The 15718-nt window shown below is 42.3% G+C and overlaps 1 protein-coding gene across 1 annotated transcript in view; it reads right to left on the minus strand.

The window, feature by feature from the left end:
- Nucleotides 1–13523, minus strand: part of kmt5c (lysine methyltransferase 5C) — a gene marked incomplete at both ends in the record, with an annotated part of 16073 nt that extends 2550 nt beyond the window's left edge. The window contains 7 exons of the mRNA XM_080010002.1: nt 4584–4756; nt 4890–5026; nt 7120–7139; nt 7503–7666; nt 8526–8635; nt 9986–10151; nt 13411–13523. Of these exons, the coding sequence (XP_079866128.1) occupies nt 4584–4756; nt 4890–5026; nt 7120–7139; nt 7503–7666; nt 8526–8635; nt 9986–10151; nt 13411–13523 (883 nt within the window). The remainder of the gene's footprint in view (nt 1–4583; nt 4757–4889; nt 5027–7119; nt 7140–7502; nt 7667–8525; nt 8636–9985; nt 10152–13410) is intronic.
- Between the last annotated feature and the right edge of the window lie 2195 nt (nt 13524–15718).

Below are 15718 nucleotides of genomic sequence, written 5' to 3' on the forward strand. Positions count from 1 at the left end.
AAGACAGCCCATCGCGTTGCTGCTTATTTTCCAGTTCCCACACTCTTCCTCGTTTTCTCTTGAATCTAATTTTAAAGTTGCTGCACTGCTCCGTCTCATTGTCCATATCGGTTGGAGGGGAAATGTCCTCGTCCTCCATCAGAAGTTGTTCTTTATTTTGGCCTTTTATAGCAGTTTGCTGAAATTGATCCGTTTCCCCATCTTGTTTGTCCTCGGCAGGGCTTTCATTCTCTGTTTTTTCACCGTTGTCAATTTCCTCCTCGTCTTGCCCCTCTAATTTTACCCTCCTAAGGTTCCTCAGGACACGTGCTGATTGAAATTCCATAGCTTTGTCGCTTTGGACAAAGAAGTGTTTGTTCTTCTTGGAGGACGTCTTATGGGCTTCTCCTTTCCGCGACCTGACATCTCTTGTTGTTTTTCTGCTGTCGCCTGCGCAGTGAGACGGGTCCTGTGTCTGTTCTGTGGAAGAGGTCGATTCCGTCACTTCTTTAGTGGTCTGGTCAGAAACAGGGGAGCTGAAACCTTGCTCGGAGTCTACATCGATAGAATTACGAAACATACGTTTTTTCAGAGGAATGTTGGACTGCGTTTGGGTCTGCGAATAGCTGTCTGGGTGCACATTAGTCATGGCTTGTGATGGAGTCGGGGACTCCTGGGAAGGAGGTAGTGGGTTAGAACCGTTGTCAAGTAACTCGTCATTACTTTGTAGTGGCTCAAACTCCAAACTTTCCTGGGTTGCGTCGGTCTTCGTTATGGAAACGTTTTCTTCGCATGGCTCAACAATATGTTGGTCTTCTACGTAATCTTTAACTCCTCGGGGCCTGGTCCTTCGCTTCCCTACATTCCTCCTTGGTGCCACAACAGCGCATCCGTCTCCAGTTCTCATAAGTGGCTCTTCTTCAACTTTTTCAACACTACCCTCTCCTTTATGAGCCGGTGTTAGAATCTCTTCCACAGTAGCGTCTCTCTCTAAACTCTTATCTTTATCACTTTTCACTTTCCTCAAGATATCAGAGAGCAAAACCCTCGCCCGTTTAAAGACAATATCCTGTTTCTCCCATCTAGCTGGCACTGAAACCACATCAGCCATTTTGTTCCTAGTTATTCTTTCTGAAGTTATATTGATTTCGCCTTCAATACCTCGACTACTGACCTTGTTGTTAATGCAACAACTGCTGTTTTGCGTCTCGCATGTCTCCCTGGTATCCAGCGTAACTTGACACTTGGATTGTGCCGCTGTAGCTTTTGAAGGGTGTCCGATTTTGTCCGGCTGTTCGGCCTTTGTCTTGGTCTCACAGTCCTTCTCTGTACAACCCTGTTCTTTCCCTGAAGTGGTGTGTATTTTGATGACAACATCATCTCCCCTTTCCTCGCTGCATGATGGGCTGATGACAGCATCCACCACTGGCATTTTGCTTATATTAACTTTATCAATTGGCTTGAAATACATTTCCCTCACCACTCGCTTACCTTCACCTGTGGAGACCTCTGATCTTAGACCCTGTTTCTGCTGATATCTGGTCATCGCGGGTTCGGTTGGTGCTGTTGGACTCCCTGTTCCAGTCGTCTGGTTACAATTTAACGTGGTTCTGCACTTTCGTCGGAGCATCCCCCTTTTCTCGCCTTCACAGGACTTTTCTGCATTTACACTTTGTGGTACTGACAACCTTATTAACTTTACTGTGAGGTACTGCTTTAGTGATAAGACTGGCTTCTCCATCGCATTTCTGGAGTCATTGGAAACATTTTGAGAGGCTCCTAAAATATCGTTCGAGTGCTTATTTGGAATTTTCATACTTCTAGGTGGCGATGACGGGGCTGCAACGGTCTGGAGTTCTACTTGATCAGTGGTCGGACTGTGAGGATTGAAAACTTTGGATCCACTTCCCACGGTGCAAGTCATGCTGCTTCTGCCTGCGGTGTAGTCACTGGCTGGGATGCACTTGTTTCTGTCTGTATTTGTGGCCATTTTGTCCATCTGATCTTGTTTGTTTGTCGTGTTTGTTTGATTTGTTGCTTCTTTTACTCCGACAGGGGGGGAAAAGGGTGCACTGACATTGGTTTTGCTGGCCTCTTTTGTATGTGTACCCACGTTTTGAATCATACTTCTTGTAGACATCTTTGAGTGCCCTACTGGTGCGTCCAATAGTTTTATTGGGCTCCCACTGGGGTTAATTTCACTGAGTGCTGGCCTATTATCGCCTTGAGAAGACTCCAAGGAGTTGAGAGTTAAAGGCTTTAAGTTGACCTCCTCAGTAGCTTGGACACTAGTGCTACTGTTATTAGTGTCACTACCAGCTTGCTTGTTTGTTGAGCATATTTCATTTATGGGATTCTCCCTCAGCTTCACCTCTTCCAGCAGCTGGAGCAAAGCCCTCTCCTTGCTTTTTGGGTCCTTACAATTTAACAGAAAATCCACTGTGTGGCGCTGTACTCTGATAGTAAGCTCCTTAAGATTAACTTCAGATAAAGATGGAAGTGGTCTGCCACTCTGAACTGAAGGGATTTTGTAATGCTTCTTTCCAGATCGCCTGCGTTTCTCGTTTTTCTGCTTCTTTGTCTGAGTCAATTTTCTGCTGATGAAAGCATTTCTCTTCATCTGTTGGGTAAAGGAATTCCTCGAGGGGATGGCTAAGAATGAGAGAAGAACAAAGAAATAGTTAAACTTAGGCCACTCTACACAAAAGTTGTTTTCACTGCTAATGTTAATATATAATAAGGGTGCTCCGATCGATCGGCCACCTATCGTGATCAGTCGATATTCCTTCTAAATCTTGTGATCAGTGTAAAGGTCGTTCGGAAGAGCCGATCAGATGATTCAAAAGACGCAAAACAATTTCTCTTCCAGATTATGCACGACAGTGTTTCCCATACATTGATTTATTTGTGGCGGCCCACCACGATATCAACATTGACTGCTACATATTAATTAAACTAAAATCTTAGTAGAGCTGCACACAGCGCACAGCCCTTCCTTACCCCGCTCTCCCCCCCGCTCGGACCAGCCTGTAAATAGCCCCTCCTCTCCATGCACACTAGAGCTTAGATCGGGCTTAAAAAAAACAAAAAAACAAGCACGACCCCAGGCCTGTGCGCGTTCTGTCTGAGCCTGGCACGCGCCCGTTCCATTGGCTGCATTTATCGGCCTGGTTTAAAGCCGAAACTTTCTTAGTTGGTTGGCTGTTTATAAGTAAATTCTGAGGTGTTTGAATGACAAAAGTCTTTCCAGAATTACACGCGGGATCTTTCTGAATATCCTACTTCGTCCCGGGAAAGACTGTGTTGCCGTGGGCAGGGAAAACACGACACATTACAAATCGTAACCTTTGATTGACTGGTGATAAAAACATAATAAAACATAATGACAGAAATCTGCTCAGAATTATGTCTGGGATCTTAATGAATGAATGAACTGAAATGTAGGATGGTGGGGTGGGAGCTGGGATGGGAGGATGTTGCAATATTATAAACACTAAAAGTTATAATACAGATGACATTCTAATTATCACACTTACAATAATAACAACAGGATCATAACTCAAGAGTTTTTTTTCCTACTCGGCGGTGCGCCGTACACGGCACCGATTGCTATTGTGATCCACTGCATTGTCTACACAGCAGTGTAGACAGATGTATTTATTTTTGCTCAATTCCTTCTTGTATGAAACAATTATTATTATTTTTAAATGAAACACAACTGAGTTAAGGGACTGTCCGGATCACTGGGTAATGGAATGAACGAAACAAAAAAATAAAAAATAAATAAAAGTACAATTGCTGATGTGCAATTTATCTACATATGTGTAATGTGTATATGTGCAATATTCTTTAATACTCCCATTCCTATTTATGTTGAGTATGTATGGGATGAATGACAAGATGCCCACACAGACAAAGAGCAACCAAAATAATGGCAGCAACAAACCACTGACTGCAGCTGACAACAGCAATCTTTATATTTATATGCCTATAATACAAATATGGAAAAAAAGGCTGTTCGGGCACGCTTAATGCATTTATAAGATCACGTTTTCTGATGGTGCTGCTGGGTAGGGGAAACAGATTTGGGCCACAAAATAAATCAATTATTCTGTGTCAAAATTAGATTCACATTTACAGTAAATACAAATTAGAATTTCAAGTCCCGTAAAGTTGTTCGGTGTTGAGAAATTTCAATTCCAGTTATTTCATATTATATTATTAAACAGGGGAGTTTTTATACCTTCGAGTTCTCTTCAACATACTGAATGTCATGAACGAATCGTTCCTTTTTTGACTATTTCACGCTCCTAACTGAATTGACAATGAAGTCGCCAATTAGGTTTCATTCTAAGTTGCAAGTATAATGATTACTACTTTATATATGGAGTGAGATCATATTTCCATCTCAGCATGTTTAATTGAGCCAGATGTAGTTGTAATACTTCTTTATTAAACGTTCATTGGTTCAAATTTTTGTAATATTTTTCCCCAACATGTTTTGAGATTTGTCAGTTCTGTACTACATGCTTAAAGTTATTAAAGGTGACCATAGTATGGGCAGCAGAGTTAAAAACAGTGATAAATAAACACATGAAGCTTACCTTTGAAGACACTTGAGTGGACTCCGGGGAAGGCGGGCCTGGCCGGGCAGTGGCTCTTCTCTCTGTTCAGACGAAGGTGTCGCTCCCTCAGCCGGTAGGTCTGTCCAACAGACTCCTTTGTCTCATCGCACTCAGGTTGCTTCCCTCTGTGTTTAAAGTGTCCCTCTCCTTTCCTACATGCAGAAAATGAAACAAAGATGCTCAACTAGTTCTAGAATGAGATTATTATTATTGTTGTTTTTTTTATGTCGTTCTTTTTTAATAAAACTACTAAAAAGGAGATCGGTGATCAGATGCGGCACACACCTCTCGCAGGTGCAGCATTCACACATTTCATTGCCTTCGCCAAAAAAGCTGGCTCCATAGTAACACGTGATCTCATCCCCAGGTGAGATGGGCCGGATCACCTCCACACAAGCACCGTTCTTCTCACCAGGGACAAACTGGGTGGGACAAAGAAGAGGGGAGGCAGACTGAGCATCAGACAAAGACCAAGTGACATAACGATTTCAGTGGATTAGTGGATTTCAGTGGTCTTTGGCATAGAACATTTCAAATGTGGGGCATATTTTGGAGACTCTCCAAACTCTTACAAAAGGACCATACTAGGCTTGGGCAATTGTGCAGAATTCCAATCGCCAATCGTCCGGGTGCAGGCTATATATGATTTTATCGACGGGAGGGGTTCGGGCGCGAGTATAGAATGTAATGTAATGTGGCAAATGCTGTCTCCCCGTTACAGAAGTGCAGGATTTATTATTTACAAGTAAAGTATTTACACAAATACATCCAGTTTTTACCAAAGTAAGTCCCAAAGCAACAGAAACAACAGGGAGACGTGAGTCACACGTCTCCCTGTTGTTTCTGTCGCTTTGGGACTTTTTAGAACTGGACAGAATGGGACAGTCCCTAAATTCAGTTGTGTTTAAAAAAAAATTGTTTCATACATGCAGAAGAAAATAAGTGGATCTAAAATTAAAAAAACACAGGCATGGGAGCCGGAACGCACCGGTGTCTGGAGGAAAGGAGAAAAAAAAAAAAAAAACTGCTCCAGTTAAGTTTACGTTTTTCTTTTTCCATACCATATATACATACATATATATATATATATATATATATATATATATATATATATATATATTTATTTAAAAAATATATCACAACACTTGCATATTGAGCGGCAGGTGCATGCGTGCAGGGGGGGGGGTCTGCCCCGTGATGCCTTTTTTTTTTTTTTTTTTTTTTTAAGCGTGAATGGGTTTCAAGGTAGTAGATTGACTGGGCAAGATATATTCATGAGAAACACCTCATGAGCCTTGCACCTCGGTGCACCTGCAGTGTGAGCACACAGGCTCTGCCGCGTTGCACCGTTTGCCCAAAACAGCAAAATGCCTCGAACCGGAGCTGGGGGGTCCGTGTGTCTTTTCTTTTTTTTTGAGCACCTGCCCCTCACAAAGTCTCTGCACCGTACTGTTGAGCGGGAAAGTGAGATCTGATCACAAATGGTTACTCGACAGCTCTGAGCGGAGAGGGGGAGAGCCTCCGCCTCCCCCCCAAGCACCAGTTTCAGAACACGGTAAACTGCACTTACACCGTTTCAATGCTTGGATTTTTCCTGGCGGATTAAAATAAAATAAATAATATTGTCATCAATGTCAATCGCGATCGATGGAGTCGATCGCCGATTGACACTTTAATCGTAAATCTGCCCAAGCCAAGACCAGGCTGATGTCAAATTGAGTTTTGGCCCGATTACTAGTGCACACACACACACCCACATCTTATATTACACATTTTCATATTTTATTATTATCGCTAGATTTCAACTTTAGAAAATGTACACCTCTTTTTGTTATTTAAAGAAAGTTATCTAATGTTTGTCTATTTTGTATGTTAAAGCACTTCTGCCTTTAAAATGGAATCAACAAAAACACAAAATTAAAGCCCCTTTTCCCACGGTCAGGCCAAACCATCCTCAGTGTGGTAACAGTTTCCGTCGCAGTTCTACTATGCACGGTTCGGGATGGAACGGTTGTGAACTGTTCCTATTGCTGGATTTTCCGCCCAAGTGTAGTAAACAATGGGGCCACAGCACGCTGCGAGGAGGGCTGAATGAGATAAGTGTTCGATGATTCGTTTCTCATCACATGCACAGACGTCACATCCAGTACGTGTTATGTTTACATCCAATGGCACCATTGTTCAAAGAGTCACTTCGTGTGAAACGAGCTAAACGTGTACTTTTATTTATTTTTTGGTAAATAAATGAACAGACTAGCAAGAAGAAAAATAAAAAAAGAAGAGAAACTCAATCAAATCAAAATCCTCCATTAAAAGACAGCGGGTCCTTATATCGACAGGGATCGTGGAAATGAAGCTGAAGCACCTTGTGACTGCAATTGTCAGCTGGACCAGGAGATCATTTTAAACACAGTTTTCTCACCATGTCAATGGTCGGGGGTTATGTTGGGTGTGCTAAAACTCAATATGAACACAGGTATGCTCCTTTAAGAAAAAATGGTTTATTGTACATTACCTTGCAGTTTGGTCTGCAGTCTGTAATTCAGAGAGAAAAGGAGAGAACAGAAAATGTTACAAGTTGTGATAGCAATGTTACTATTTTCATTAAACTACGTCATGTAGATACACCACAAATTGAGGCAACAGCTGAAAGCTAACTTTTCAACAGTAATGCTGGCACAAGGTTCAGGGCCCAATCTTCATCATTAACTTTTTGGCCAATGTTTTACTACACCCGCCACGTGAAAACATTGAAACTTATCTGTTGGATAATTCTCTCAAACGTACTGCTGCTACGTAAGCATTCTGTATGTCATGTTTAAGTTGAGATGACCTTAACTGACAATATAGCTCAAAAAGAAAATCTGCGTAGGTTGATGAAGGAGCTGCGAAACTCACCATGGTTTATAAACGCAGCCGGCCCGAGCCAGAGCTGCGCGCAGCGCTTGCGGGTGGAGTACATCACGCTGAAGTCGTTGACTCCGGTCCGCAGCACGGCACTGTCCGCGGGGCTCAGCTCGGCGATGCACCCCAGCAGGACCTCCACCCGCTCTCCCACGAACCTGGGGATGAAGAGCTGGAACGTCACATGTGCTTTTGTACGACCAGAATGCCGCGCGACGTTTAGTAGGTCTTAATAAACCACCTGAAATCTTGTGTGAAGTCATATATTTTGTCCTTGACAACGGCAATGTTCATTGCCAGCTCAACAAGAGCATGTAAATTAATCAATTGAAACATTTCATTCAATACAACAGAAAAGGGCATTGAAAATGGAACTGGGTATGATCTGAGAAACAATAACAGTCCGCTGGTTAAGTCCAGCATGAAACACAAATGAGTTATTAACAGCTATGGAAACAGTAAGCAACCAAGACTAAAATCTTGCTAATATACAAAATCACACACACACACACACACACACACACACACACATACACACACACACACACACACACACACACACACACGTCTCAGAACAGCAAAAACAAAATCGGTCAAACCTTCCCAAGACACATCTAACTGATATTAACACCTCCACTTAGTTTAGTAACCTTTAGTAACAGTTTGGAAAAACAACCCTTTCTATGTTTGGGAAACGTTTTACAAACATAACACCTGACTGCCCGTTTATTTGGAAATGATCAGATACAGTATCAGACTAAAGACATACAACAGCTGTTAATGTAAATATACCACAAATATATATGCTCCAAGAGCAGATTGTTGCTTATTTCTGTCATGTTTTGAAGTCATTCCACCACCACATATTCTGCATCCCTTCAACCGCACCAATCACAACACAGTTTACGTGGCCACCAAGAATAGGTCAGAGTGCTGTGCAACAGAGCTGCACACATAAGAACAAACAGCCATCGATGAACTTCATACAGAGTTCATTTGTTCAGAGCGAGAATTTACCAGTGCCTCGTCGAGGTAATCTTTGCTCCGTTGGTCTCTGAGGAATATCTGTCGCATGACTCGATCTTGACGCCACTGTCAAGCAGGAAGGCACTGAGGTAGCGATATACCTGTCGACAGAACAGATGTGTTACCATAAACAAGGTCATCGCTGTAAAGCTGTGTGCACAGGAACACACGCGGAACGCACCTACTGCTCTGGACTGAGCCCCAAGCATTTTAGATAAAAGTGTGGTTTAAAAGTGCAATTTTGAGCACAAAAATGAATCGATGATCTAAAAAGTGTTTCTCAATGTGGTGTCACTACAATCGGTTCCAGGTAAATGATTAATAGTTAAACGTCAGCGTTATTTCATTTCAAGACGTTAGCCCTGTTAGAGAATGTACAACAGTGACTGTTTTCAGCATATTTTCCACTTTTAACTCCCGAATAATAGCATAGACAGAGATGGTTTAAAAAGAAGTTTGGACAAAATCATATCAAAAATAAAGATCTTCTGTGATTGGAGTGCCGGAGACAAAAATCTCAGTTTAATGCAAATCAAATTGAGGGTCAGTGACATGGTTGAGAACCTCTTAGCTTTAGATCACAGAGCTACAACTTGATTCATCCCTGATGAGAAAAAAAGAGGCCCAAACAGAAAAGGCAATGGTGAAAAAATATACAATAACCACCAACTATTTCACAGTAGTAGATCAAAACAGCTTATTCTGCCAGTATTTCAGAGTATGTAATAATAATAGTAACAATAGCTTTATTTATATAGCGCCTTTAAAAACATAGTTTACAAAGTGCTTTGACAGATGAAATAAAATCAGAGTGAATTTAAACGGCAAAGGAACATAAACAGGAATTAAATACATTCACTAAATTGTAATAGCGGATAAAGAGACAAAAAATAAATAAATAGATGCAATATGATATGAAATAGAAATAAAAGGGAAAAAAAAAAAAAAAAGTCAGTAAGTAAATTAAATATTAAATAGATAAAGAAAACCTTTAGTTTTAAGTCTAGACTTTGGAACAGCCAGGAGGGCCCCACCTGAGGATCTAAGGCTGCGCACTGGCTCATATGGGGTCAACATATCTGTTATGTAGCTTGGAGTCAGACCCAGACGTGCTTAAAAAGTGGTCAGTAAAATTAATTCTGAACTGAACAAGGAGCCAATGGAGAGAAGCCAGGATTGGGGTGATGTGACGTTGTCTTTTTGAACTGGTAAGAAGCCCAGCTGCGTTCTCAACTAGTTGGAGGCGAGAGAGTGACTTTTGGTTGAAGCCAGAAAGGAGGGAGTTACAGTAGTGTAGTCGTGAGAAAATTAGGGCGTGGATTACTTTTCCCAGGTTGCTGTGTGATAGTATTGGTTGTTGCTTGTTGAAACGGTTCTCAGTTGAAGGAAGCAGGACTGGAGAGTTTTTGTAACATAGTAATCCTACAAATAATAAAAAGCATGACTCCTACGTGCTGTCTCAGGAGCTCCTGCCGATGTACTCCCAGCTGGCTGAAGTAGTCGCTGGCCAGTTCCCCCACCGTCAGCGCTTCGAACGCGGCCTGGAAGTCGTGCGTCCGCTGGAAGCGGAGCAGCGTCTCCTTCAGGTTTCCCCAACGACGGATTTCCGGAGTCGGACTTATGAGGAAGAAGAGCAAAGAGTGGGATGTGCCCGGTGAGCAGAGAGAAAAATGTCATTGCACGACCTTGCACATTCAATGGTGCTAACGCCTTAGATAAATCAAATAAAAGCCCACAGGAACACGTTTGCTCATCTGCAGACTGAAATCCAATGTTGCCACCCTTAAATGGATCCAACAATTGGATCACGTGAATAGATCTGCTTACATGAGTACAAACACAAAATCTAATGCAAGACAGAGATGCCAAAGAAAGCACTTACACAATTTCTATACAAACTTAAAAAAATGACATCCATAATACAAAGACATGATATAGCTTTGACACACCACAATAATATCAGCGATAAAATCAATCTGGGTAGAGGATCTTTTATATTCTAAAAGCACACCAATAGATATCATGGAAATCAATTGAAACCCCATGTACCATTTAGGGCCATAATATAATCATTGTAATGTATAATTACAAGTATGGATTGATAATAAAGTCTCAATTTAGATGAGACAGTGAAGGAAATCAAGACCAGAAAAAATATCCTGCCAACATTTAAAAATCTTCACACAATTGGGAATTATAACCTGGGTCACCCGCTTTAAAATCACTCCAGTTTTCATTACAATACGATTTGTGGCGAGACCTTTGACCTGATGGTTTGAGGGCACAGCGTGCTGGCCCTTGCTCTCGAAACACTGTGTGAGGCTGTGTTTAACTACACATTTGTCAGAGTTACTTATTTTTATTGCATCTTTCTTGCAGTTCTCTTAAACTCGACTCTATATTGCTCAAAGTTCAACGGGGAGGTTATCACAAATGCTGCATCTCTTTATCAACAACTGCCAGTAAAATGCATTTGTGGATGGGACCCAAAATGTTTTTTTTGGGTTTTTTTTTACCAATTTGTAAAACCTGGTGTGTTGCACGGTTTACCTACACTAGAGTAAAAATGTACTATACTGGAATTGGAATTAATTGTCGTGTAAAGGATAAGATCAAGGATTTTGTCAACGGCAGTAAAGTTCTTTTGGAAGTGGTTTGTGTGTTAGAGAATCCAAGATGAGGTTGGGCTATGGATGCATTGAAAGGGTTGTGTCTGTGGATAGGTCTGTAGCGTTTGGTAAACAGTGATTCAACGCTCGTCACACCAATACCCCTTTCCAACTGCACCAAAACCCGGTAACACCTGACATTCGCCATCAGTGGGAAAGGTAAAACCCGGGTTTCAGTGCCGGGTCAAATGACCCTGCAATAGGCACAGGTTTTAATCAGCTCTGATGTAAACACATGTAAACACCCGGGGCGACCCGCTCATTTTAGCCCCTTTACTAGCGCGATGCGAAGTGCGCTCTGGACGTTGGCGCGTAAATAGAAGGGAATATCAGGGTACCATTCGATCCTCCCACATCAGATTTAGAACTCAAAATCGAAATCAGAAGTTTACTTTTTTCCTGCACGGGGGACCATGAAATGTTTTGAGTGTGGGGATCGCTCACCGGATACTCCATGCTGCTTCTACTGTAGTGTTGGGTCATTCACAAACAATCTGATTCTTTTGAACGGCTCAAAATACGGCCCCCCCCACAACTTTTACAGTTTTATTTCGTTTGTTGAAGTTGCTGTCTCCTCTACGGTTTTGTCCCAATCACACTGGAACCCTGACACGTCCCTACTCAGGCATGTTTGTGATGTTGAACGTGACACACCAGAAGAGAAAAAAATAAAAAATAAAAAAATGCATTTCTTCTGGCTTCAATGCCCTTACCACAATTAACGTGTTTACCTGAGTTGGTTTTTTTTAAACCCGTTCCTTTTTGATGTAAAAACGGTACAAGGAAGGCGTCTCATACATCATGGCTAAACATCTGTACGATAAACAAGCACTCGTGCTCTTCAGAGAAATGTTAGTAGCTATTAGTCCCCACCAAGAATCACAATAAATCCTCAAAAGAAAGAAACAAGTGCATTCTTAGGACCAATAAGCTTTAAAAGCAGTAACTTTGTCTTCAAATCTTTGGTGGTGTGATAGCACCATGCTAAATTATTATTGTCCTCTTTAGGCTAATGCAGTCTGTTAATTCAATGGCAAATGCTCATTGCTAACTAGCGTTTTTGAGCAAAGAACTCACATCTCAATGTTCCCAGTTTCCTAAATGTGGCTGTATTTCTTAAATCAAACAATTGTGTAACTGTCATTTATAGAATGAAAGGTGTCTAATGTTAAACTTAAATATGCTATTTGCCCTGTGTGTAGTAACAGTATGATGCAGGTGACAATTTGACTTTGATCAAAATATTTCAGATTTGAGATCAAGCCCAATGGTGGCCTAAATGTAAAAATAAAATAATTATTTTTGTTTTTAAATTTTTCACAAAAATGGGTTTTGACTGGGAAGGGTCTGGGAAGATGTATACCTTGGTATTGTTATGGAAATCCAGATGTAATATATTCACTGTCCCAGTCTGTTGGGAATGTCAGTGTTTGGACTGGCATTCAAATAAGGACTACACTCACTTTGGGTCGGCTGTGGAACAGCCTGTGACCTTCAACGCCAAGCTTGCACATTTTACAGATACCTAAAGACACGCCGCTATCAGCGTCTGCTGCAATTCCCCAGGAGATAAACTCAACTGTGCCTTTGAGGAGAAACCGATTCCGGCATTTTGCTCAAGCCATGGGTCAAAGGTCACTTGAAAACATACAGTACACCTCTAAAGTGTTCTTCTGAGCCATTCAGGTAATTTGAAGGACATTACAACTCTGTACTTTGGTTTGTTGATTAAAAACACGAGTCAAAAAATAAATATTCTTGTGGCCCTCACCGGCCTTGTTGATTCTATTGGCTCGCTTGCACCCTCCCCTTATATAGGGAAAAAAAAAAACGCATAAATAAATAAACAAATCACCCTCTGGCAGTACAATAACATATTTGCAGGCGGGAATAACTTAAGCAACAGGATAACCGATGTTGATTTTAAATAATATGGGCCTGGAAATCTAGAAGCATGACAACCAGAGAAACCGCTTATATGTACGGGGTGATGCAAACCCAGCTGATCAGGTAACATAAATAATCTTAAAAGCTGCGCTCTTTCGATTTAGCTTATTCAAACAAACCAGGATTAAAACAGTGCATGAAACATGCTCAAAAATAAACACATCAGATGGCCCAAATAACAATAATAATGGAGTCTGTGTGCAATTCCAATAAAGTTTCAGATGGGGGGTTGGGGGGTTTTGTTTTGTTTTTTTCAATACCTGATCTTCATCTTGTGGGTGCTGAACCCCAACAGGGGGTCCAGCACCAGGCTGGTGGCCAGGTCATCCGTCTCACACAGCTCCTTGACGCTCATTCTAGTGCAACCGTCCATCTCCTCCCACCATCAGCATGCTGCAACACAGAGCCAATACAGACAGATTACACCCCGGGGGGAGGGGAGCACGACATACAAACAGGACAAGTTATTCAAAACAGTCAGATCACACCAGCCATCACGCTCTTTTATTCATATCTGCAATACGCACGGTTCAGCCGAGCGGATATCGGTGGAAGTTTGTTGTGAATGAGATCACACGCGGGCTGTGCATCAGCCTGGCGAGCTGTTAGCTAAGGGGCTGATTAACGGGGAAGTGACCAGGCTAGCGCCGCTAGGAGCTATCGAGGCTAGCCGCCTGACTGCAGTGTGCGGAGACGAACACTCAAATGTGTGACGGCGCGTAAACTAGACGCGGCACGCACGCCATACCTGGGAGTCTGTAGTAGCCAACGAAATGATCGCCAGATCCGACACACGCTTGGATGTTGCTGCTGTTGTTGTTGTTGTTTTTCCTCCCCTCCTCCGAGGTGACGTTAGCCGGCTTAGCTAACCAGCTAGCCGCACGGCGAGCTCTCCGTCGCTACGTTGACGAGCCTGGTCAACCCGATGAAACGACTGTATCCTCAGCCACTCCGGCAAACGTCCCTCTTGGTAGCGCCTGTAAATCCCACTCCGGCTGATTACTTCGGGGGGGGTTTTTTGGGGTTGTTTTTTTTTTTGCCGGGGGGTTTTGGGTTTTGTTTTTTTTCCCCCCCCCCAATCACAAACGCCGTCCGTTGAACCAGTGAAATGCGTTTGGCGGGTTAAAGCAGCTTCGCTCAGGACAGATCTGGTACCAAAAGTTGCCGAGCAGCCCCCCCTCCTCCTCCTCCTCCTCCTCACCCGCCCCCCTCCTCCCTCTCTCGGCCTGCAACCCAACGAGCCCCGGCCACGCCCACAACGCCGCGCCATTGGTCCGGGACGAGGTCGGTCGTACGGTCGAAATGGGCGCGTGTTCGAGCGCCGTGATTGGCGGAGAGGGGTTTGTGGGCGGGGCTGCGCGTCTTCCCAACGTCGCGTCGCGGACGCGGCGGCGGCAGCAACGACGGAGAAGGAGCCAAGTCCGCGCAGAGAAGCCCGAACCGGCTTGTTTTTGTCTACATTAAGTCTGGAAACTGGATATATAAGTGACGTTATTACATGCCCGTTTTACTATATTTATATTACCATGTAATACCATTATTACCATGATCATAACTTTTTTTTTTTATCCTCTAGGCTTCAGCATGTGATGATATAGAAATTATTATCAAATACAAATTTTTAAATCACTTCACAATTTTGTAATAACATCAACCAACTCAACCCTTGCTATCCATGTCCCTATTATGTTACAATATTGTTTATTTGCACCGAAATATCCCAATTATATTTATTTATAAATATTTATATAGAAAATAAATATATATAAACATATTATTTTAGTAAATACATATATATATATGATAAATACATATTTATCTATTTTTTATACATAATTTTTTTTAAGAGTTTCTGGATTAATGGACAACAAACTAAAACATAAGAAAACAACTATAAGATCCATTTGCAGCAGCCTGCATGGACAGAGGAGAGAAACACATCCCTGAGAAAAAAAATATTTCCACAACACAGTGATATTAATCCTCATCTGAGATAAAGGCTAATTATTGAGGTTAGGGTTAGGGTGACATGGAAAGCAGAGAGAATATTATAAATATTACTTGAATGTTTATTTTTTTAGCTTGTGACAGTGACTGTTGGTTATTATGACTAAACTGAGCCCCTCCGGCTCACTAAGTGGTCTCATGTCCCGCTGCAAATTTCGTTATCATGACAAAACATCTGTCTCCCGGGCTTCTGAGAGCATAGTGTTTGGCTGGAGAGTGTCAGTCGTGACACTTTTACGCTGCAGGTGAAGAGAGAGAGACAGTACCGGTCAGACAGTTGCCAACCAAAGCAGAAAAAAACCTTCCGGTTGGGGCCTTCACGGCAGGAAGAAACTGTCCTTACTCCATCTTCTTACTGTTAGAGGTCAGAGTTCAATCTGTAGACCCGGAATGTCTGTGAGGAACTTCTTAGATGAATTCAGGACTCCGAGAGAAGTCTGCGCTCGCTACATATCCCCGACATTCGCGGTCCAGGGATCTTAAGGCCATTGAGTGTGGGGACATATTATGGTCTTTTTCGACAAGTTAATACAGGTCTCTGACGCCCCCCCAAAACATGTT

This window comes from Zeus faber (genome assembly GCF_960531495.2).
Source record: "Zeus faber genome assembly, chromosome: 11".
Classification (NCBI taxonomy): domain Eukaryota; kingdom Metazoa; phylum Chordata; class Actinopteri; order Zeiformes; family Zeidae; genus Zeus; species Zeus faber.